General features: G+C 59.0%; 1 protein-coding gene and 1 long non-coding RNA gene across 3 annotated transcripts; one reads left to right on the top strand and one right to left on the bottom strand.

Annotated features, from left to right (window-relative positions):
* Window positions 1–333: 333 nt before the first annotated feature.
* LOC137453406 (osteocalcin 2-like) lies at window positions 334–2,223 on the bottom strand. Of its 2 annotated transcripts, XM_068162640.1 has the most exons (4): window positions 2,040–2,219; window positions 1,684–1,755; window positions 1,136–1,331; window positions 334–986 (listed from the first exon to the last, which is right to left on the bottom strand). In XM_068162640.1, exons 1-4 carry the CDS (start codon window positions 2,167–2,169, stop codon window positions 425–427), a joined length of 960 nt encoding a protein of 319 aa, XP_068018741.1. In that variant the 5' UTR covers window positions 2,170–2,219; the 3' UTR covers window positions 334–424. The 2 variants fall into 2 exon arrangements, with proteins under 2 accessions (XP_068018741.1, XP_068018742.1); XM_068162641.1 differs by lacking the exon at window positions 1,684–1,755 and having other exon boundaries at window positions 2,040–2,223.
* Window positions 2,224–20,738: 18,515 nt separating this feature from the next.
* On the top strand, window positions 20,739–21,702 carry LOC137453443 (uncharacterized). The gene is made up of 3 exons (XR_010990384.1): window positions 20,739–20,814; window positions 21,166–21,352; window positions 21,498–21,702. It is a non-coding gene; the product is annotated as an uncharacterized lncRNA (long non-coding RNA).
* The last annotated feature ends 1,902 nt before the right edge of the window (window positions 21,703–23,604 follow it).

The raw sequence follows: 23,604 nt of genomic DNA, 5'->3' as shown, positions 1-23,604 counted from the left end.
TGCAGTTTATATTTACAGCTACCTGATTGCAGCTGCTCTGAATCTTCCCTGCAGAACTGCTCGGCTCCAGGAGGAAGATTTTGCCCAAACTACAGATGCTTTGTGGCATCCAGCAGCCATGGAAGGATGCAGTGCTGGACAAAAAAGCCATAACTGGCCCTGGTTTGTACTGCCCTGACATGACGTTGGTTGCCTCCAGTCTCTCTTTTGGACCTGTGGTCTGTACTTTGGTCTCCCACAAGTTCCCATCCCCACAGGCTCCAAACTTCACTGGCACTGCAAGGATCATCAGGTGCAACCTTCAGCACACAGAGACAGAACCCCACTGAACCATGTCACACAAACACTTTATTAAACACTACTGTGGGAACAGGATGGGTCTGTTTGGTGGTACCAGGATGGATCAGGAGGAAGTGGAGGGCTTTCAGCCTTTGGGGGGCTTTGAGGTGGTGGTGGGGTTTGAGGTTTTGGAGGACTTGGAGGTGATGAAGGGCTTTAAGGCATTGGGGAGCTTGGTGGTGGTGGAGGGCTTGGAGGTGGCAGAGGGCTTGGAGACAGCAGAAGGCTTTGAGGCGGCGGAGGGCTGGGAGGCGGCGGAGGCCTGGGAGGCGGCGGAGGGCTGGGAAGCGGCGGAGGGCTGGGAGGCGGCGGAAGGCTGGGAGGCCACGGAGGGCTGGGAGGCGGCGGAGGGCTGGGAGGCAGCGGAGGGCTGGGAGGCGGCGGAGGGCTGGGAGGTGATGGAGCGCTGGGAGGTGATGGAGCGCTGGGAGGTGATGGAGCGCTGGGAGGTGATGGAGCGCTGGGAGGCGGCAGAGTGCTGGGAGGCGGTGGAGGGCTGTGGGCTGAGTGGAAGCTCCACTGTTACTGTCTCCAATGCCTGCTCTGGGATGGAGCCCTGAGGTGTGTCAGGGCAGCTCCTCTGGTTCTCCAGGCGTGAGGAGGAGCTGCCCTTTTCCAGCTGGGCTCCTGACTCTGCAGAGCCTTTCCTGTGGAGAGAGGAGACTGCTGAAGTCCTCAGCTGCAGGTGGCAGCTTTTGCCCAGCCACTGCCCACAGCAGCCTGACTATAAACGCTTCCTGGCTTTGAGCAGCCATGGAAGGGAGCAGTGGGGAGGACAAAGCCAAGACTCACTCACCCTTTGGCTTTCTTCATGAAGTAACAGCACACTACACAGCACAAAACAAATATAGATGCCATGATATAGGTGGCTGGTGCGTTGGCTACTGCTTCAAAGGTTAGAGCGCGCACGATGTCCTTCAGAGATTCCGTGTCCACGGCGGATGGGTTGTGCCAAGGGGTGTCAGCATTGCCACTTATGCCTGTGCCCGTATCTAGAGGAGCAATGGGAATGTTAGTCCATCCTGTGCACCACAGGCAAGTTTGCAGCACATTCTCTCTGCCAGGAAGTCCTCTTTTCGCCCAGTGCCGGTGCCTAGAGACACTCTGCCACCCTCAGGGAGGGTCACAGTTAAGGCAGAGTGAAGGGGATCCACCCTCCCTCCCTAGCCTCTCCCCAGTCCATCCAGCATTCTATGTAGAATTTCAGAGGCCTGTGGTGACTTCTGTCCTGCCTCAGTTGGGTGCTCTGCTCTTGGAGGAACTTAATGGGAACAATTTCACTGAGTTTAACACCACTAAAATACAGACAAGCAGTGCCTTGCTGTCAGGACAGCAGAGACTCACCCCTGGGATACCAGCCAGGCTGCAGTGGGAGAGGAACCTGAGCTGCTGGAGAACACCTCCGTGGGGGCACAGCTGTAAGCAAACACCCAGGGAAGATCCAGTCAGCAGGGAAAACCACCCCCACCTCCCTCCTTCCCTCTCTCCCTCCCTTGCCAGTGGAAGGGACCCAGGGCTGCTGCTGGGCCAATCACACAGCAGCTGCTTGAGACAGCAAGCAGGCAGCAAGGCCTGAAAGCCAGCAGGGCTACTGGAGGCTGGGATCCAGCCCTTGACCCTCTGCAGGCCACACTGTGGCCACACCTGTGCCTGCTGCTGCTGCCCAGGCTCAGGGCTAAGGCAGAGTGAAGGGCACTCACCCTGTCCTCTCTCCAGATCCTCCAGCAGTTTCTTCAGGGTTTCCACGGCCTCTGGCAACTTCTTTGCTCCCTCACCTGAGTGTTTTCCACTTGGAGGACCTAAAGAGAAAGGTACAGCTGAGTTCCACATGAATAAAGCACACCAGCAGTGCTTGGTGTGAGGTCAGCACAGACTCACCCCTGCGATGCCCACGGGGTGGCAGTGGATGAGGCAGGCGAGGAGCTGGAGAAGTTCCCCCTGGGGGCACAGCTGTAAGCAAACACCCAGAGAAGCTGCAGTCAGCTCTTGTCATCTGCCTGGGCACAACTCAACCCCAGCAGCCAACAGGAGCTCACCCAAGCAGAGGGCACCATGGGCAGGCCTGCATCCTCACCAGGCTGAGGTGCCCGGCTGGGAGTCCCTTGGGCTTGGAGCTGGCAGCTGCCAAAGGCAGGAGAAAGCCAGGACCTACCTGTGCCTTCTGCTGGAGACTCAATGAGGGAAGGCACCTGGGAGGCTGGGTGGCCTTGGCCTCCAGGCAAGCCTGCAAAGCAGCAGAGGGGAGAAGAGCTGCTGTGGCACAGCTGCAGACACTTCTGCAGCAGGCAGTGGCACTGACGGGCATTCAGAGCCAGCCAATGCTCCTTCCTGCCCAGGACTTACCTGTGGGGCTCTTCTCAGGCTGGAGGGCAGGGAGTGGCTGAGAAGTCAAGGAACCAGCAGGCACAGGACTGTCACCACTTCCAGTTCCCCCCTTGGCCACACCTGCAGGAGCAATGGCAACGTCAGGCTGTCCTGGGCACCACTGCCAAGCGTGCAGCACTTGTGCTCTGGCCAGGAAGTTCTCTTTCCCCCCAGTGCTGCTGCCTGCAGACACACTCCCAGCCTCTGGGACAGGTTGTCCCACCCAACAAACCTCAGGCAGCCAGAAGGAGAGCATGGGGCAGAGCTCAGCTGCCTGAGCAGTCCCTCCTTCAGGGCACCAGGACACAAAGCATGGCTGCAGCAGGGACTGCCACCCCCATCTCCCTCCTTCCCTCTCTCCCTCCCTTGCCAGTGGCAGGGACCCAGGGCTGCTGCTGGGCCAATCACACAGCAGCTGCTTCAGACAGCAAGCAGGCAGCAAGGCCTGAAAGCCAGCAGGGCTGCTGGAGGCTGGGATCCAGCCCTTGCCCCTCTGCAGGCCATAGCGTGGCCACACCTGTGCCTGCTGCTGCTGCTGCCCAGGCTCAGGGCTAAGGCAGAGTGAAGGGCACTCACCCTGTCCTCTCTCCAGATCCTCCAGCAGTTTCTTCAGGGTTTCCACGGCCTCTGGCAACTTCTTTGCTCCTCCACCTGAGTATTTTCCACTTGGAGGACCTAAAGGGAAAGGTACAGCTGAGTTCCACATGAATAAAGCACACCAGCAGTGCTTGGTGTGAGGTCAGCACAGACTCACCCCTGCGATGCCCACGGGGTTGCAGTGGAAGAGGCAGGCGAGGAGCTGGAGAAGTTCCCCCTGGGGGCACAGCTGTAAGCAAACACCCAGAGAAGCTGCAGTCAGCTCTTGTCATCTGCCTGGGCACAACTCAACCCCAGCAGCCAGCAGGAGCTCACCCAAGCAAAGGGCACCACAGGCAGGTCTGCATCGTCACCAGGCTGAGGTGCCCGGCTGGGAGTCCCCTGGGCTTGGAGCTGGCAGCTGCCAAAGGCAGGAGAAAGCCAGGACCTACCTGTGCCTCCTGCTGGAGCCTCAGTGCTGGAAGGCACCTGGGAAGCTGGGTGGCCTTGGCCTCCAGGCAAGCCTGCAAAGAAGCAGAGGGGAGAAGAGCTGCTGTGGCACAGCTGCAGACACTTCTGCAGCAGGCAGTGGCACTGAGGGGCATTCAGAGCCGGGCACCCCACGGCACTCAGCTCTGCCCTCTGCCCAGGAGCAGCCTGCAAAGAGCTACAGCATGCCTGCAGTGGCACCGTGCTGGCACCAAAGTAAGCTCTGAGCTCAGCCCCAACAAGCCTCCTGCCTTGGCAGCCAGCACCAGCAGCACCTCCTGCTCCAAGGGCCACCAAGAGCTTCTCAAGCCCAAGCACCACGGGGGCATTCCTGAGCCCCACTGGCTCCCTCCTTCCTGCCCAGGACTTACCTGTGGGGCTCTTCTCAGGCTGGAGGGCAGGGAGTGACTGAGAAGTCAAGGAACCAGCAGGCACAGGACTGTCACCACTTCCAGTTCCCCCCTTGGCCACACCTGCAGGAGCAATGGCAATGTCAGGCTGTCCTGGGCACCACTGCCAAGCGTGCAGCACTTTTGCTCTGGCCAGGAAGTTCTCTTTTCCCCCAGTGCTGCTGCCTGCAGACACACTCCCAGCCTCTGGGACAGGTTGTCCCACCCAACAAAACTCAGGAGGTCAGAAGGAGAGCATGGGGCAGAGCTCAGCTGCCTGAGCAGTCCCTCCTTCAGGGCACCAGGACACAAAGCATGGCTGCAGCAGGGACTGCCACCCCCATCTCCCTCCTTCCCCCTCTCCCTCCCTTGCCAGTGGCAGGGACCCAGGGCTGCTGCTGGGCCAATCACACAGCAGCTGCTTCAGACAGCAAGCAGGCAGCAAGGCCTGAAAGCCAGCAGGGCTGCTGGAGGCTGGGATCCAGCCCTTGGCCCTCTGCAGGCCACAGCGTGGCCACACCTGTGCCTGCTGCTGCTGCCCAGGCTCAGGGCTAAGGCAGAGTGAAGGGCACTCACCCTGTCCTCTCTCCAGATCCTCCAGCAGTTTCTTCAGGGTTTCCATGGCCTCTGGCAACTTCTTTGCTCCCTCACCTGAGTATTTTCCACTTGCAGGACCTAAAGAGACAGGGTTCAGCTGAGTTCCACATGAATAAAGCACACCAGCAGTGCTTGGTGTGAGGTCAGCACAGACTCACCCCTGCGATGCCCACGGGGTGGCAGTGGAAGAGGCAGGCGAGGAGCTGGAGAAGTTCCCCCTGGGGGCACAGCTGTAAGCAAACAGAAGGTTGATGCCCCTCAAGGCCATACCCCAAGCGTTGTTCTCAGGCTCTAGGAGAGGCCAAGCTCTTGGGAAACTCTCAACCCTGAGAAGCTCTTAAGGCAATCTGTACATGAAGAAGCTCCTGGCACACTGTCGATGTTTGGCCCTTCCAGGAATGGGACATTGAGAACTCACCTCCAGGCTGCACCAAGGGCTCCACAGCTATGTCCAGCTCAGGAGATGGAAGATGCCTGAGCTCCTGACCCCCAGCTGGAAGCAAGCAGAGAAGAGAAATGTTTGAGTGCATGTTGGGATCCACTCCTGCCTCAGGGAAATGCAGGCACTGCAAGGGGTCAGGCGACGAGGTGGCAGCCATAGGTGGCCAGCTCTGCCAAAGCTGCAGAGGGGCCTGGGCATCTCTTGGCTGGCACCTGGCAGCTCTCCAAACACACTTGCCAGCCCTGTGCAGCAGCCCTGCAGGAGCAGTGGATGGCCCTAGAGACGCCCCTGGGGGCTCTCTCCCCAGGAGAGCTCTCAGGCACCCAGAGGAGCCCTGGCTGAAGCAGGGGAGGAAAAGCCACCGGCCCCAGCCCAGGCTTCCCGGGGAGCAGAGGCAGCTGGCCAGGAAAGGCTGCAGCAGCGCCGCTCACTTACCTGCTCCCCACGCTTGCAGTGGAGCTGCGTGGAGAGGCCTGGCTTGGAGGGCCAGCAAGAGGAGGAGGAGGTAGAGCAGGGCCATAGCTCCTGCTCTCACACCACACCAAAACTGCTGCTGCTGCTGCTGCAAATGCCACCTCTGTGGTCTCTGCTGCCGCCGCTGTCACAGTGCAGCCCAGGGGCAGTGTGGCTGTTTTTTAACAGCTGCTGAGGCACTGTGGGGCTTTGTGACAGCAGAGCCCCTGCTGTGACATCAGAACCCTCCTGTGACCTCCCTGCCCTGCTGAGACCCTTCCCTGACAGGAGTGAGGTGCAGACAGGAGCAGGAGTGACCTCATTCATAGCTGGTCACCGAGATGTGCTCCCATGCCCAGGAGGGCAGATGCCCAGCTGTACTGCAGCAGCTCTCCATGAATGCACTGCAAGCAGCTCCCATGGATCTCAGCAGTGCATTTTGCATTAGGTACTGATTGTAACCTTGGGTGGCAAAGCTGGCTGTGGATTTTCCTACGCTGTCTGCTGTTCCTGACAGGGGTTGCTCTTTCCTATCATTTGTGCAGAACTAGGGATTCCATTTCTATGGACTGGAGCCCTGCCACAGCACCATAGGATGCTTCTCCAAAGTGTTTTCTGTTTGTCTCAACATGGTTAGTTTATTTTCCCTCAGAGGAGATTAAAATGCTGTTAAACAGCCTCAAATGGTCACAACTCGGTACTGATATCTCTTAGTGATTGTTGTTGTTCAGTTGTCTGCTCCAGCCTCATTCATCTTCTCTCTAAAGTACACAGCTCTTGAACACACAGACTGCAACCAGAGACAGCTATTTCCACACTGGATGTGTGTTCTTAGCAAGTGAACAGATCTGTTCCCTTTCCTCCTCCTCTTCTGCTCCCTTCTCCAGTTCACTTTGCCTTCCCTCCCCAGTCTGGTACCAGACTTCATTTATCCTGTGTGGCATCACAGAAGGCTTCCCCACCCTGATATCACAAGTCTGCTTTTCCCAAACAAATTTACTGATCTCATCTTTCTTCCTTTTTTCTGAATGATTCCCTCTCTGACAGCTCCTGGGTTCTGCCTCTCTCCTGCTTTCACATTTGATTCTCTTTCAGTGCCCACCAGACCAGCACAGGAAACTGCTTTCTTGCTCTGTGAGCTCCTGGATTCCCTCTGACAGAGCCATCAGTGCATCTTTAGTTTCCATACTGATTTGCTGTCCTTCAGTGCTGCTGCACAGAGCTTTAGTTCCCTGCTGCCTTTCCTTGGCTCCCTTATGCATTCCTTGTTCTGACTGTCTCTGAGCAGCCTTTCCACTGCTGCCTGCCTTCCAAAGTCCTCGATGGACTCAAGGTATAACTTGGGAGCCACTCCAGTCCTTAGCTTGTGTGTGCATGGCTGTGTAAAAGTATCTGTGGAGGAAGGAAGAGCTGGGGGTCTTTGAGCTTGTTTAGGGTTTGACCTTGGAGAGAGTATCATAGAATCATGGAGTGGTTTGGGTTGGAAGGGACCTTAGATATTATCCTGTTCCAATCCCTTCTGCAAAAGAGGGCAGATGCCAAGCTGTACTCCAGCAGCTCTCCATGAGTGCACTGGAAGCACCTCCCATGGATCTCAATGTCCCATTCCTGGAAGGGCCAAACATCGACAGTGTGCCAGGAGCTTCTTCATGTACAGATTGCCTTAAGAGCTTCTCAGGGTTGAGAGTTTCCCAAGAGCTTGGCCTCTCCTAGAGCCTGAGAACAACGCTTGGGGTATGGCCTTAAGGGGCATCAACCTTCTGTTTGCTTACAGCTGTGCCCCCAGGGGGAACTTCTCCAGCTCCTCGCCTGCCTCTTCCACTGCCACCCCGTGGGCATCGCAGGGGTGAGTCTGTGCTGACCTCACACCAAGCACTGCTGGTGTGATTTATTCATGTAGAACTCAGCTGAACCCTATCTCTTTAGGTCCTGCAAGTGGAAAACACTCAGGTGAGGGAGCAAAGAAGTTGCCAGAGGCCATGGAAACCCTGAAGAAACTGCTGGAGGATCTGGAGAGAGGACAGGGTGAGTGCCCTTCACTCTGCCTTAGCCCTGAGCCTGGGCAGCAGCAGCAGGCACAAGTGTGGCCATGCTGTGGCCTGCACAGAGACAAGGGCTGGATCCCAGCCTCCAGCAGCCCTGCTGGCTTTCAGGCCTTGCTGCCTGCTTGCTGTCTCAAGCAGCTGCTGTGTGACTGGCCCAGCAGCAGCCCTGGGTCCCTGCCACTGGCAAGGGAGGGAGAGAGGGAAGGAGGGAGATGGGGGTGGCAGTCCCTGCTGCAGCCATGCTTTGTGTCCTGGTGCCCTGAAGGAGGGACTGCTCAGGCAGCTGAGCTCTGCCCCATGCTCTCCTTCTGACCTCCTGAGTTTTGTTGGGTGGGACAACCTGTCCCAGAGGCTGGGAGTGTGTCTGCAGGCAGCAGCACTGGGGGGAAAGAGAACTTCCTGGCCAGAGCAATAGTGCTGCACGCTTGGCAGTGGTGCCCAGGACAGCCTGACGTTGCCATTGCTCCTGCAGGTGTGGCCAAGGGGGGAACTGGAAGTGGTGACAGTCCTGTGCCTGCTGGTTCCTTGACTTCTCAGTCACTCCCTGCCCTCCACCCTGAGAAGAGCCCTACAGGTAAGTCCTGGGCAGGAAGGAGGGAGCCAGTGGGGCTCAGGAATGCCCCCGTGGTGCTTGGGCTTGAGAAGCTCTTGGTGGCCCTTGGAGCAGGAGGTGCTGCCGGTGCTGGCTGCCAAGGCAGGAGGCTTGTTGGGGCTGAGCTCAGAGCTTACTTTGGTGCCAGCACGGTGCCACTGCAGGCAGGCTGTAGCTCTTTGCAGGCTGCTCCTGGGCAGAGGGCAGAGCTGAGTGCCGTGGGGTGCCCGGCTCTGAATGCCCCTCAGTGCCACTGCCTGCTGCAGAAGTGTCTGCAGCTGTGCCACAGCAGCTCTTCTCCCCTCTGCTTCTTTGCAGGCTTGCCTGGAGGCCAAGGCCACCCAGCTTCCCAGGTGCCTTCCAGCACTGAGGCTCCAGCAGAAGGCACAGGTAGGTCCTGGCTTTCTCCTGCCTTTGGCAGCTGCCAGCTCCAAGCCCAGGGGACTCCCAGCTGGGCACCTCGGCCTGATGACGATGCAGACCTGCCTGTGGTGCCCTTTGCTTGGGTGAGCCCCTGCTGGCTGCTGGGGTTCAATTCTGCCCAGGCAGATGGCAAGAGCTGACTGGAGCTTCTCTGGGTGTTTGCTTACAGCTGTGCCCCCAGGAAGGACTTCTCCAGCATCTCAGGTGCCTCTCCCGCAGGTACCTGCCTGGTATCCTGGGGGTGAGTCTCTGCTGTCCTGACAGCAAGGCACTGCTTGTCTATATTTTAGTTGTGTTAAACTCAGCTCAATCCTTCCTCTTAAGTTCCTCCAAGAGCAAAGTACTGAAATAAGGCAGGGGGAATGGAGAGAGGTCAGGGAGGGAGGCTGGGTGCCCTTCACTCTGCCAACCTGTCCCAGAGGGTGGGAGTGTCTCTAGGCACTGGCACTGGGGGAAAAGAGGACTTCCTGGCAGTGAAAATGTGCTGCACGCTTGCCAGTGGTGCACCGGATGCACTAACATTCCCATTGCTCCTCTAGATATGGGCACAGGCATAGGTGGAAATGCTGAGACTCCTTGGCAGCAGCCATGCACCATCAGCACTAAATATTTGAAGAGCTTCATCATGCACACTCTAGCCCGTGGAGCAGAAGTGTTAGCAGCCACTTTCTTCATGATACTTGCATGTCTCGTGTTCTGTGCAGTGGCCTTTTACTGCCTCAAGAAAGTCAAAGGGTGAGTCGTGTCCTTGTCCTCCCCACTGCTCCCTTCCATGGCTGCTCAAAGCCAGGAAGCATTTCCAGTCAGGCTGCTGTGGGCAGTGGCTGGGCAAAAGCTGCCACCTGCAGCTGAGGACTTCAGCAGTCTCCTCTCTCCACAGGAAAGGCTCTGCAGAGTCAGGAGCCCAGCTGGAAAAGGGCAGCTCCTCCTCACGCCTGGAGAACCAGAGGAGCTGCCCTGACACACCTCAGGGCTCCATCCCAGAGCAGATCCCAGAGCAGCCATTGGAGATAGTAGCAGTGCAGCTTCCACCCAGCCCACAGCCCTCCATCACCTCCCAGCCCTCCATCACCCCCCAGCTCTCCACTGCCTCCAAGCCCTCCCTCGTCTTAAGTGTCTCCAGCTCCTCCCCATCCATCTTGGTGCCACCCAACACGCCCATCATGGCCCCAAAGCGGCCCAAGAAGAACTGGTTTCCCCCCTGGAGGAGCCACCCGGGCAGAGAGCCCAGCAAGTCAGCCAGGGGCTCCTCCTTTCTGTGCTGCAAATAAATCAAGTGCTGTGTGGCATGTGGCGCTGTGGTGCTTGTCTCTGTGTGCTGAGGCTGGCAGCTGAGCATCTGTGCAGGGCCAGGGAAGGGTAAGCCCAGAGCTTGTGGGGGTGGGCAAAGCACCCATCTGAGGCAGGAGAGAAGTCCCCAGAGGCCTCTGCAATGTCCCTTCCTGGAGCGCATCGCCGCGCTGCCAGGGCGTTGGAGGGGAGCCGGGGAGCACGGCCCCGGGGGGGTGCTTGGAGCACAGCTGAAGGGCAGCCCCAGGGTCAGGGCTCGGAGCAGCAGCAGCAGCAGCAGCAGCCCAGCGCCTGCAGCGGGGCCTGGCCTGGAGCGGCGCCGCCTCCCCTGGCGGCCCTGCCCTGGCTGCGGCCACACGAAGCCGCCCAGCGCCACACGGAGCGCGGTGCCAGCCCTGAGGCGCCTTGGGGCGTGTGGGGCTTTGGCGCCTTCGCTGCTGGCGCCGCCCGCGCTCAGGCTGGCAGGGGCTCAGCGCCTCCCGCTCCCTGCCGGGGCCGGGCACAACCTGCCCCCTGCAGCCCAGCACCTGGGCAGGCTCCCCTCTCCCCGGGAAAGCCTCTGCAGAGGCACGAGCCCAGCTGGGAACAGGCAGCTCTGCCTCAAGCCTGGAGGAGCTGCCCTCACACAGCTGCAAGCCCCGTCTCACAGCACAGCCCGCAGCAGCCTTTGGAGGCGCTAACGCTGCAGCCTCCACCCAGCCCACAGCTCTCCACCCCCTCAAAGCTCTCCACTTTATCCCTCTCCATCCTAGTGCCACCCGACTAGCCCAGCACGTTCCAGTGGCAGCCCCAACCCAAATGGTCTCCCCCTGGCAGCTGCCAGTGCTGTGCCGCAGCCTGGCACCAGTGGGCTGCTCGTTATCATGCTGCCACTAAAGAAATGGCTGTGAGCTGCTAAGGTGTGGGGGGGGCTGCCTCCAAGAGCAAAGCACCCAACTGAGGCAGCAAAGAAGAGACTTCAGCAGTCTCCTCTCTCCCCAGGAAAGGCTCTGCAGAGGCAGGAGCCCAGCTGCAAAAGGGCAGCTCCTCTGCTTCTCCAGGCTTGAGGAGGAGCTGCCCTGACACACCTCAAGGCTCCATCCCAGAGCAGATCCCAGAGCAGCCATTGGAGACAGTAGCAGTGGAGCCTCCACCCAGCCCAAATACCTCCACCATCTCCGAGCCCTCTAGTTCATCCTCATCCATCCTGGTACCACTAGACCCACCCCAGCTCTCTACAACTCTCTGAAAGGAGACTGAAGCCAGGAGGGGATTAGAATCACAGAATTGTCAGGGTCTGAAGGGACCTCAAGGGTCATTGAGTTCCAACCCTCCTGCCATGGGCACGGACACCTCACACTACAGCAGGTTGCTCACAGCCACATCCAGCCTGGCTGCAAAAACCTCCAGGCAGGAGGCTTCCACCACCTCCCTGGGCAACCTGTGCCACTGTCTCACCACCCTCATGAGGAAGAACTTCTCCCTAACATCCAGTCTGAAGCTTCCCATTTCTAGTTTTGCTCCATTGGTTGGTCTCTTCTCCCTAGTAACAAGTGATAGGATAAGAGGAATTGGCCTCAAGTTGCACCAGGGCAGGCTGAAGTTGGACTTCAGGAGGAACTTTGCTGAAAGAGTTCTCAAACCCTGGCACGGGCTGCCCAGGGAGGTGATCGAATCCCCATCCCTGGAGGTGTCCCAGAGACACACAGAGATATGGTACTGAGGGCCACGGTTTAGCACCAGGCTTGGCAGAGAGAGAGAGTGCTTGGACTGGTGATCTTGGAAAGTCTCTCCCAACCAAACCAATCCTGTGATTCTATGGTTCAATGTTTGTGACAGCCCAGATACAGGTGAAGTGCAAAGAAACGTCAGTCAGCACTGTTTGACAGCATTTTAATCTCCTCTGAGGGAAAACAAACCAACCATGTTGAGACAAACAGAAAACACTTTGGAGAAGGATCCTATGGTGCTGTGGCAGGGCTCCAGTCCATAGAAATGGAATCCCTAGTTCTGCACAACTGATAGGAAAGAGCAACCCCTGTCAGGAACAGCAGACAGCGTAGGGAAAAGAACTTTCCCCCTTAGTTGCTGTTGTGGTCTATAAAGCAACCTCGGCAGGGAAGCCGGCGATTGCCCCCACCGAGGAGGGGGGAACGCCAGAATTCCCTAAGGCAACAGACCTTCAATAGATGCTTATAAAAATCAGATATTGCAATTACTCACTGCTCCTGATACCTCGTGGCACACGTTAAGATCTAGACAAAGCAAAATGGCCCCGACCACGTGGAGCACCGTTTGACTTTGTGGTGGTGTCTGCAGCTTATTACTGAGGCAGGATTTGTTCCCAAAGGGCTTGCAGCTGAAAGGTTTGTAGAGAGAAGGTTTCCCGGCCGAAATCCTTTTGTAGCAGCACTCGCTCCTTGCTCCAGTCAAACGAAACTGTCCCGGGGACTCAGCTCCTCTGGGGTTTCGCCTCTCGGCCCGGCAAGACGTGTGTCTGTCCTCTGGGCTTCACAACGCTGAAAAGAGCGAGGGGTCCTTGCTGTCTTGTCTGGGCAAACTGAAACTCAGTTCAGCTTCCAAGCGACGCTCGTGGCTCCTTCCAGAGCGTGGACAATTGCAAGACGACGCCCTGGTTCTTTGGGCTGGTACTTATAGACTTCCCGAGGCAATAATGGGCGGTAGCAACACAGATCTAGGGATAAAACCCTGGTATTGCAACCTATAGAAAGCCTTCTTTCAAAACGTGGCCAAAAGCACGCCCACCGGGCTCATTCTGGCTCTGGGACGTGTTCAGGCAAGCCTCAAGAACCAGCTCTACTAACTTCTGCCTTATTGTCTGATCCAGAGTAATTTTGAGGCTTTTTGTCCATCCAGGACAGTTGCCCTCTGATGGTCCTGCTAGGACGAAATGTCAAAGTGCTTTTTATGGACAGTGTTGCAGCTCAAGATCAGTGCAATGGGTCAGAGCTGCTTCAAAGCAAATATTGATAGCAGCTGTGCAAGTTTAGCCACAGAACTAACCCCACCCATCTCCGAATCCACAGCCAGGGAGGTGAGTGTTCTAATGAAAATCAAGCATCCCTTAAGTAGCTTTACACACCCATTCTACTGCAGGACAGCTCTCGGGCTGCCTTCACAGAAAGGTTCAAAGCTAAGGTGAAGCGAAACCTGTGCTGCAAATCGATAGAGTGCCTGGGAGTTGAAAAAAGCTCTTGCAAAATACACAGCTTAGTAGCTTTGCCACCCAAGGTTACAAACAGTACCTAATGCAAAATGCACTGCTGAGATCCATGGGAGCTGCTTGCAGTGCATTCATGGAGAGCTGCTGCAGTACAGCTGGGCATCTGCCCTCCTGGGCATGGGAGCACATCTCGGTGACCAGCTATGAATGAGGTCACTCCTGCTCCTGTCTGCACCTCACTCCTGTCAGGGAAGGGTCTCAGCAGGGCAGGGAGGTCACAGGAGGGTTCTGATGTCACAGCAGGGGCTCTGCTGTCACAAAGCCCCACAGTGCCTCAGCAGCTGTTAAAAAACAGCCACACTGCCCCTGGGCTGCACTGTGACAGCGGCGGCAGCAGAGACCACAGAGGTGGCATTTGCAGCAGCAGCAGCAGCAGTTTTGGTGTGGTGTGAGAGCAGGAGCTATGGCCCTGCTCTACCTCCTCCTCCTCTTGCTGGCCCTCCAAGCCAGGCCTCTCCACGCAGCTCCACTGCAAGCGTGGGGAGCAGGTAAGTGAGCGGCGCTGCTGCAGCCTTTCCTGGCCAGCTGCCTCTGCTCCCCGGGAAGCCTGGGCTGGGGCCGGTGGCTTTTCCTCCCCTGCTTCAGCCAGGGCTCCTCTGGGTGCCTGAGAGCTCTCCTGGGGAGAGAGCCCCCAGGGGCGTCTCTAGGGCCATCCACTGCTCCTGCAGGGCTGCTGCACAGGGCTGGCAAGTGTGTTTGGAGAGCTGCCAGGTGCCAGCCAAGAGATGCCCAGGCCCCTCTGCAGCTTTGGCAGAGCTGGCCACCTATGGCTGCCACCTCGTCGCCTGACCCCTTGCAGTGCCTGCATTTCCCTGAGGCAGGAGTGGATCCCAACATGCACTCAAACATTTCTCTTCTCTGCTTGCTTCCAGCTGGGGGTCAGGAGCTCAGGCATCTTCCATCTCCTGAGCTGGACATAGGTGTGGAGCCCTTGGTGCAGCCTGGAGGTGAGTTCTCAATGTCCCATTCCTGGAAGGGCCAAACATCGACAGTGTGCCAGGAGCTTCTTCATGTACAGATTGCCTTAAGAGCTTCTCAGGGTTGAGAGTTTCCCAAGAGCTTGGCCTCTCCTAGAGCCTGAGAACAACGCTTGGGGTATGGCCTTGAGGGGCATCAACCTTCTGTTTGCTTACAGCTGTGCCCCCAGGGGGAACTTCTCCAGCTCCTCGCCTGCCTCTTCCACTGCCACCCCGTGGGCATCGCAGGGGTGAGTCTGTGCTGACCTCACACCAAGCACTGCTGGTGTGCTTTATTCATGTGGAACTCAGCTGAACCCTGTCTCTTTAGGTCCTCCAAGTGGAAAATACTCAGGTGAGGGAGCAAAGAAGTTGCCAGAGGCCATGGAAACCCTGAAGAAACTGCTGGAGGATCTGGAGAGAGGACAGGGTGAGTGCCCTTCACTCTGCCTTAGCCCTGAGCCTGGGCAGCAGCAGCAGGCACAGGTGTGGCCACGCTGTGGCCGGCACAGGGGCAAGGGCTGGATCCCAGCCTCCAGCAGCCCTGCTGGCTTTCAGGCCTTGCTGCCTGCTTGCTGTCTCAAGCAGCTGCTGTATGATTGGCCCAGCAGCAGCCCTGGGTCCCTGCCACTGGCAAGGGAGGGAGAGAGGGAAGGAGGGAGGTGGGGGTGGCAGTCCCTGCTGCAGCCATGCTTTGTGTCCTGGTGCCCTGAAGGAGGGACTGCTCAGGCAGCTGAGCTCTGCCCCATGCTCTCCTTCTGGCTGCCTGAGGTTTGTTGGGTGGGACAACCTGTCCCAGAGTCTGGGAGTGTGTCTGCAGGCAGCAGCACTGGGGGGAAAGAGAACTTCCTGGCCAGAGCACAAGTGCTGCACGCTTGGCAGTGGTGCCCAGGACAGCCTGACGTTGCCATTGCTCCTGCAGGTGTGGCCAAGGGGGGAACTGGAAGTGGTGACAGTCCTGTGCCTGCTGGTTCCTTGACTTCTCAGCCACTCCCTGCCCTCCAGCCTGAGAAGAGCCCCACAGGTAAGTCCTGGGCAGGAAGGAGGGAGCCAGTGGGGCTCAGGAATGCCCCCGTGGTGCTTGGGCTTGAGAAGCTCTTGGTGGCCCTTGGAGCAGGAGGTGCTGCCGGTGCTGGCTGCCAAGGCAGGAGGCTTGTTGGGGCTGAGCTCAGAGCTTACTTTGGTGCCAGCACGGTGCCACTGCAGGCAGGCTGTAGCTGTTTGCAGGCTGCTCGTGGGCAGAAGGCAGAGCTGAGTGCCGTGGGGTGCCCGGCTCTGAATGCCCCTCAGTGCCACTGCCTGCTGCAGAAGTGTCTGCAGCTGTGCCACAGCAGCTCTTCTCCCCTCTGCTTCTTTGCAGGCTTGCCTGGAGGCCAAGGCCACCCAGCTTCCCAGGTGCCTTCCAGCACTGAGGCTCCAGCAGGAGGCACAGGTAGGTCCTGGCTTTCTCCTGCCTTTGGCAGCTGCCAGCTCCAAGCCCAAGGAACTCCCAGCCGGGCACCTCGGCCTGGTGACGATGCAGGCCTGCCTGTGGTGCCCTTTGCTTGGGTGAGCCCCTGCTGCCTGCTGGGGTTCAATTCTGCCCAGGCAGATGGCAAGAGCTGACTGGAGCTTCTCTGGGTGTTTGCTTACAGCTGTGCCCCCAGGAAGGACTTCTCCAGCTCCTCGCCTGCCTCATCCACTGCCACCCCGTGGGCATCGCAGGGGTGAGTCTGTGCTGACCTCACACCAAGCACTGCTGGTGTGCTTTATTCATGTGGAACTCAGCTGAACCCTGTCTCTTTAGGTCCTCCAAGTGGAAAATACTCAGGTGAGGGAGCAAAGAAGTTGCCAGAGGCCATGGAAACGCTGAAGAAACTGCTGGAGGAACTGGAGAGAGGACAGGGTGAGTGCCCTTCACTCTGCCTTAGCCCTGAGCCTGGGCAGCAGCAGCAGGCACAGCTGTGGCCACGCTGTGGCCTACACAGGGCAAGGGTTGGATCCCAGCCTCCAGCAGCCCTGCTGGCTTTCAGGCCTTGCTGCCTGCTTGCTGTCTCAAGCAGCTGCTGTGTGATTGGCCCAGCAGCAGCCCTGGGTCCCTGCCACTGGCAAGGGAGGGAGAGAGGGAAGGAGGGAGATGGGGGTGGCAGTCCCTGCTGCAGCCATGCTTTGTGTCCTGGTGCCCTGAAGGAGGGACTGCTCAGGCAGCTGAGCTCTGCCCCATGCTCTCCTTCTGACCTCCTGAGTTTTGTTGGGTGGGACAACCTGTCCCAGAGGCTGGGAGTGTCTGCAGGCAGCAGCACTGGGGGGAAAGAGAACTTCCTGGCCAGAGCAATAGTGCTGCACGCTTGGCAGTGGTGCCCAGGACAGCCTGACGTTGCCATTGCTCCTGCAGGTGTGGCCAAGGGGGGAACTGGAAGTGGTGACAGTCCTGTGCCTGCTGGTTCCTTGACTTCTCAGTCACTCCCTGCCCTCCAGCCTGAGAAGAGCCCCACAGGTAAGTCCTGGGCAGGAAGGAGCATTGGCTGGCTCTGAATGCCCCTCAGTGCCACTCCCTGCTGCAGAAGTGTCTGCAGCTGTGCCACAGCAGCTCTTCTCCCCTCTGCTTCTTTGCAGGCTTGCCTGGAGGCCAAGGCCACCCAGCTTCCCAGGTGCCTTCCAGCACTGAGGCTCCAGCAGAAGGCACAGGTAGGTCCTGGCTTTCTCCTGCCTTTGGCAGCTGCCAGCTCCAAGCCCAAGGGACTTCCAGCCGGGCACCTCGGCCTGGTGAGGATGCAGGCCTGCCTGTGTTGCCCTCTGCTTGGGTGAGCTCCTGCTGGCTCCTGGGGTTCAGTTGTGCCCAGGCAGATGACAAGAGCTGACTGCAGCTTCTCTGCGTGTTTGCTTACAGCTCTGCCCCCAGGGGGAACTTCTCCAGCTCCTCGCCTGCCTCATCCACTGCCACCCCGTGGGCATCGCAGGGGTGAGTCTGTGCTGACCTCACACCAAGCACTGCTGGTGTGCTTTATTCATGTGGAACTCAGCTGTACCTTTCTCTTTAGGTCCTCCAAGTGGAAAACACTCAGGTGAGGAAGAAAAGAAGTTGTCAGAGGACGTGGAAACCCTGAAGAAACTGCTGGAGGATCTGGAGAGAGGACAGGGTGAGTGCCCTTTCACTCTGCCTTAGCCCTGAGCCTGGGCAGCAGCAGCAGGCACAAGTGTGGCCACGCTGTGGCCTGCACAGTGGCAAAGGCTGGATCCCAGCCTCCAGCAGCCCTGCTGGCTTTCAGGCCTTGCTGCCTGCTTGCTGTCTCAAGCAGCTGCTGTGTGATTGGCCCAGCAGCAGCCCTGGGTCCCTGCCACTGGCAAGGGAGGGAGAGAGGGAAGGAGGGAGGTGGGGGTGGCAGTCCCTGCTGCAGCCATGCTTTGTGTCCTGGTGCCCTGAAGGAGGGACTGCTCAGGCAGCTGAGCTCTGCCCCATGCTCTCCTTCTGGCTGCCTGAGGTTTGTTGGGTGGGACAACCTGTCCCAGAGGCTGGGAGTGTGGCTGCAGGCAGCAGCACTGGGGGGAAAGAGAACTTCCTGGCCAGAGCAAAAGTGCTGCACGCTGGGCAGTGGTGCCCAGGACAGCCTGACGTTGCCATTGCTCCTGCAGGTCTGGCCAAGGGGAGAACTGGAAGTGGTGACAGTCCTGTGCCTGCTGGCTCCTTGACTTCTCAGTCACTCCCTGCCCTCCAGCCTGAGAAGAGCCCCACAGGTAAGTCCTGGGCAGGAAGGAGCATTGGCTGGCTCTGAATGCCCCTCAGTGCCACTGCCTGCTGCAGAAGTGTCTGCAGCTGTGCCACAGCAGCTCTTCTCCCCTCTGCTTCTTTGCAGGCTTGCCTGGAGGCCAAGGCCACCCAGCTTCCCAGGTGCCTTCCAGCACTGAGGCTCCAGCAGGAGGCACAGGTAGGTCCTGGCTTTCTCCTGCCTTTGGCAGCTGCCAGCTCCAAGCCCAAGGAACTCCCAGCCGGGCACCTCAGCCTGGTGACGATGCAGGCCTGCCTGTGGTGCCCTTTGCTTGGGTGAGCCCCTGCTGGCTGCTGGGGTTCAATTCTGCCCAGGCAGATGGCAAGAGCTGACTGGACTTTCTCTGGGTGTTTGCTTACAGCTGTGCCCCCAGGGGGAACTTCTCCAGCTCCTCGCCTGCCTCATCCACTCCCACCCCGTGGGCATCGCAGGGGTGAGTCTGTGCTGACCTCACACCAAGCACTGCTGGTGTGCTTTATTCATGTGGAACTCAGCTGAACTCTGTCTCTTTAGGTCCTCCAAGTGGGAAATACTCAGGTGAGGGAGCAAAGAAGTTGCCAGAGGCTGTGGAAACCCTGAAGAAACTGCTGGAGGATCTGGAGAGAGGACAGGGTGAGTGCCCTTCACTCTGCCTTAGCCCTGAGCCTGGGCAGCAGCAGCAGGCACAGCTGTGGCCACGCTGTGGCCTGCACAGGGCAAGGGTTGGATCCCAGCCTCCAGCAGCCCTGCTGGCTTTCAGGTCTTGCTGCCTGCTTGCTGTCTTAAGCAGCTGCTGTGTGATTGGCCCAGCAGCAGCCCTGGGTCCCTGCCACTGGCAAGGGAGGGAGAGAGGGAAGGAGGGAGATGGGGGTGGCAGTCCCTGCTGCAGCCATGCTTTGTGTCCTGGTGCCCTGAAGGAGGGACTGCTCAGGCAGCTGAGCTCTGCCCCATGCTCTCCTTCTGACCTCCTGAGTTTTGTTGGGTGGGACAACCTGTCCCAGAGGCTGGGAGTGTCTGCAGGCAGCAGCACTGGGGGGAAAGAGAACTTCCTGGCCAGAGCAAAAGTGCTGCACGGTTGGCAGTGGTGCCCAGGACAGCCTGACGTTGCCATTGCTCCTGCAGGTGTGGCCAAGGGGGGAACTGGAAGTGGTGACAGTCCTGTGCCTGCTGGTTCCTTGACTTCTCAGTCACTCCCTGCCCTCCAGCCTGAGAAGAGCCCCACAGGTAAGTCCTGGGCAGGAAGGAGCATTGGCTGGCTCTGAATGCCCCTCAGTGCCACTGCCTGCTGCAGAAGTGTCTGCAGCTGTGCCACAGCAGCTCTTCTCCCCTCTGCTTCTTTGCAGGCTTGCCTGGAGGCCAAGGCCACCCAGCTTCCCAGGTGCCTTCCAGCACTGAGGCTCCAGCAGAAGGCACAGGTAGGTCCTGGCTTTCTCCTGCCTTTGGCAGCTGCCAGCTCCAAGCCCAAGGGACTTCCAGCCGGGCACCTCGCCCTGGTGAGGATGCAGTCCTGCCTGTGTTGCCCTCTGCTTGGGTGAGCTCCTGCTGGCTCCTGGGGTTCAGTTGTGCCCAGGCAGATGACAAGAGCAGACTGCAGCTTCTCTGCGTGTTTGCTTACAGCTCTGCCCCCAGGGGGAACTTCTCCAGTTCCTTGCCTGCCTCTTCCACTGCCACCCCGTGGGCATCGCAGGGGTGAGTCTGTGCTGACCTCACACCAAGCACTGCTGGTGTGCTTTATTCATGTGGAACTCAGCTGTACCTTTCTCTTTAGGTCCTCCAAGTGGAAAACACTCAGGTGAGGAAGAAAAGAAGTTGTCAGAGGACGTGGAAACCCTGAAGAAACTGCTGGAGGATCTGGAGAGAGGACAGGGTGAGTGCCCTTTCACTCTGCCTTAGCCCTGAGCCTGGGCAGCAGCAGCAGGCACAAGTGTGGCCACGCTGTGGCCTGCACAGTGGCAAAGGCTGGATCCCAGCCTCCAGCAGCCCTGCTGGCTTTCAGGCCTTGCTGCCTGCTTGCTGTCTCAAGCAGCTGCTGTGTGATTGGCCCAGCAGCAGCCCTGGGTCCCTGCCACTGGCAAGGGAGGGAGAGAGGGAAGGAGGGAGGTGGGGGTGGCAGTCCCTGCTGCAGCCATGCTTTGTGTCCTGGTGCCCTGAAGGAGGGACTGCTCAGGCAGCTGAGCTCTGCCCCATGCTCTCCTTCTGGCTGCCTGAGGTTTGTTGGGTGGGACAACCTGTCCCAGAGGCTGGGAGTGTGTCTGCAGGCAGCAGCACTGGGGGTAAAGAGAACTTCCTGGCCAGAGCAAAAGTGCTGCACGCTTGGCAGTGGTGCCCAGGACAGCCTGACATTGCCATTGCTCCTGCAGGTGTGGCCAAGGGGAGAACTGGAAGTGGTGACAGTCCTGTGCCTGCTGGCTCCTTGACTTCTCAGTCACTCCCTGCCCTCCAGCCTGAGAAGAGCCCCACAGGTAAGTCCTGGGCAGGAAGGAGCATTGGCTGGCTCTGAATGCCCCTCAGTGCCACTGCCTGCTGCAGAAGTGTCTGCAGCTGTGCCACAGCAGCTCTTCTCCCCTCTGCTTCTTTGCAGGCTTGCCTGGAGGCCAAGGCCACCCAGCTTCCCAGGTGCCTTCCAGCACTGAGGCTCCAGCAGGAGGCACAGGTAGGTCCTGGCATTCTCCTGCCTTTGGCAGCTGCCAGCTCCAAGCCCAAGGGACTCCCAGCCGGGCACCTCAGCCTGGTGAGGATGCAGGCCTGCCCATGGTGCCCTCTGCTTGGCTGCTGGGTTCAATTCTTCCCAGGGAGATGTCAAGAGTTGACTGGAGCTTCTCGGGGTGTTTGCTTACAGCTGTGCCCCCAGGGAGGACTTCTCCAGCATCTCAGGTGCCTCTCCCACTGCAGCCTGGCTGGTATCCTGGGGGTGAGTCTCTGCTGTCCTGACAGCAAAGCGCTGCTTGTCTATAGTTTAGTGGTGTAAAACTTAGGTAAATCGCTCCTGTTAAGTTTCTCCAGGAGCATGGAGCAAACTGAGGCAGGAAAGTAGTCACCACAGGCCTCTGAATCACTGCATAGAATACTGGAGGGACTGGAGAGCGGCCAGGGAGGGAGGCCTGGTGCCCTTGCCTCGGCCTTAGCTGTGAGCCTCCCAGAAACTGGGAGAGTGTCTCTAGGCACTGGCAGTGGAGGGAAAGAGGACTTCCTGGCAGAGAGAATGTGCTGCAAACTTGCCTGTGGTGCACAGGATGGACTAACATTCCCATTGCTCCTCTAGATATGGGCACAGGCACAAGTGGAGATGCTGAGACTCCTTGGCAGAAGCCATGCCTCATGGACATGAACTTTCTGAAGGTCACAGTGCGCACTCTAACCAGCAGAATGTTAACAACTAGCTGTTTCGTTATACTTGCATTTGGGGTGTGCTTTGCAGTGGCCTTTTACTGCCTCAAGAAAGTCAAAGGGTGAGTCGTGGCCTTGTCCTCCCCACTGCTCCCTTCCATGGCTGCTCAAAGCCAGGAAGCGTTTCCAGTCAGGCTGCTGTGGGCAGTGGCTGGGCAAAAGCTGCCACCTGCAGCTGAGGACTTCAGCAGTCTCCTCTCTCCACAGGAAAGGCTCTGCAGAGTCAGGAGCCCAGCTGCAAAAGGGCGGCTCCTCCTCACACCTGGAGAACCAGAGGAGCTGCCCTGACACACCTCAAGGCTCCATCCCAGAGCAGATCCCAGAGCTGCCATTGGAGATAGTAGCAGTGGAGCTTCCACCCAGCCCACAGCCCTCCATCACCTCCCAGCCCTCCATCACCTCCCAGCTCTCCATCACCTCCCAGCCCTCCATCACCCCCCAGCTCTCCACTGCCTCCAAGCCCTCCCTCGTCTTAAGCGTCTCCAGCTCCTCCCCATCCATCTTGGTGCCACCCAACACGCCCATCATGGCCCCAAAGCGGCCCAAGAAGAACTGGTTTCCCCCCTGGAGGAGCCACCCGGGCAGAGAGCCCAGCAAGTCAGCCAGGGGCTCCTCCTTTCTGTGCTGCAAATAAATCAAGTGCTGTGTGGCATGTGGCGCTGTGGTGCTTGTCTCTGTGTGCTGAGGCTGGCAGCTGAGCATCTGTGCAGGGCCAGGGAAGGGTAAGCCCAGAGCTTGTGGGGGTGGGCAAAGCACCCATCTGAGGCAGGAGAGAAGTCCCCAGAGGCCTCTGCAATGTCCCTTCCTGGAGCGCATCGCCGCGCTGCCAGGGCGTTGGAGGGGAGCCGGGGAGCACGGCCCCGGGGGGGTGCTTGGAGCACAGCTGAAGGGCAGCCCCAGGGTCAGGGCTCGGAGCAGCAGCAGCAGCCCAGCGCCTGCAGCGGGGCCTGGCCTGGAGCGGCGCCGCCTCCCCTGGCGGCCCTGCCCTGGCTGCGGCCACACGAAGCCGCCCAGCGCCACACGGAGCGCGGTGCCAGCCCTGAGGCGCCTTGGGGCGTGTGGGGCTTTGGCGCCTTCGCTGCTGGCGCCGCCCGCGCTCAGGCTGGCAGGGGCTCAGCGCCTCCCGCTCCCTGCCGGGGCCGGGCACAACCTGCCCCCTGCAGCCCAGCACCTGGGCAGGCTCCCCTCTCCCCGGGAAAGCCTCTGCAGAGGCACGAGCCCAGCTGGGAACAGGCAGCTCTGCCTCAAGCCTGGAGGAGCTGCCCTCACACAGCTGCAAGCCCCGTCTCACAGCACAGCCCGCAGCAGCCTTTGGAGGCGCTAACGCTGCAGCCTCCACCCAGCCCACAGCTCTCCACCCCCTCAAAGCTCTCCACTTTATCCCTCTCCATCCTAGTGCCACCCGACTAGCCCAGCACGTTCCAGTGGCAGCCCCAACCCAAATGGTCTCCCCCTGGCAGCTGCCAGTGCTGTGCCGCAGCCTGGCACCAGTGGGCTGCTCGTTATCATGCTGCCACTAAAGAAATGGCTGTGAGCTGCTAAGGTGTGGGGGGGGCTGCCTCCAAGAGCTAAGCACCCAACTGAGGCAGCAAAGAAGAGACTTCAGCAGTCTCCTCTCTCCCCAGGAAAGGCTCTGCAGAGGCAGGAGCCCAGCTGCAAAAGGGCAGCTCCTCTGCTTCTCCAGGCTTGAGGAGGAGCTGCCCTGACACACCTCAAGGCTCCATCCCAGAGCAGATCCCAGAGCAGCCATTGGAGACAGTAGCAGTGGAGCCTCCACCCAGCCCAAATACCTCCACCATCTCCGAGCCCTCTAGTTCATCCTCATCCATCCTGGTACCACTAGACCCACCCCAGCTCTCTACAACTCTCTGAAAGGAGACTGAAGCCAGGAGGGGATTAGAATCACAGAATTGTCAGGGTCTGAAGGGACCTCAAGGGTCATTGAGTTCCAACCCTCCTGCCATGGGCACGGACACCTCACACTACAGCAGGTTGCTCACAGCCACATCCAGCCTGGCTGCAAAAACCTCCAGGCAGGAGGCTTCCACCACCTCCCTGGGCAACCTGTGCCACTGTCTCACCACCCTCATGAGGAAGAACTTCTCCCTAACATCCAGTCTGAAGCTTCCCATTTCTAGTTTTGCTCCATTGGTTGGTCTCTTCTCCCTAGTAACAAGTGATAGGATAAGAGGAATTGGCCTCAAGTTGCACCAGGGCAGGCTGAAGTTGGACTTCAGGAGGAACTTTGCTGAAAGAGTTCTCAAACCCTGGCCCGGGCTGCCCAGGGAGGTGATCGAATCCCCATCCCTGGAGG

This window comes from Melanerpes formicivorus, unplaced genomic scaffold, assembly GCF_026170545.1.
Source record: "Melanerpes formicivorus ecotype bairdi unplaced genomic scaffold, bMelFor1.0.p_v2 SCAF_66, whole genome shotgun sequence".
Classification (NCBI taxonomy): domain Eukaryota; kingdom Metazoa; phylum Chordata; class Aves; order Piciformes; family Picidae; genus Melanerpes; species Melanerpes formicivorus.
Note: the sequence above shows the minus strand (reverse complement) of the source record. Positions and strands in the feature narration are given on the sequence as shown.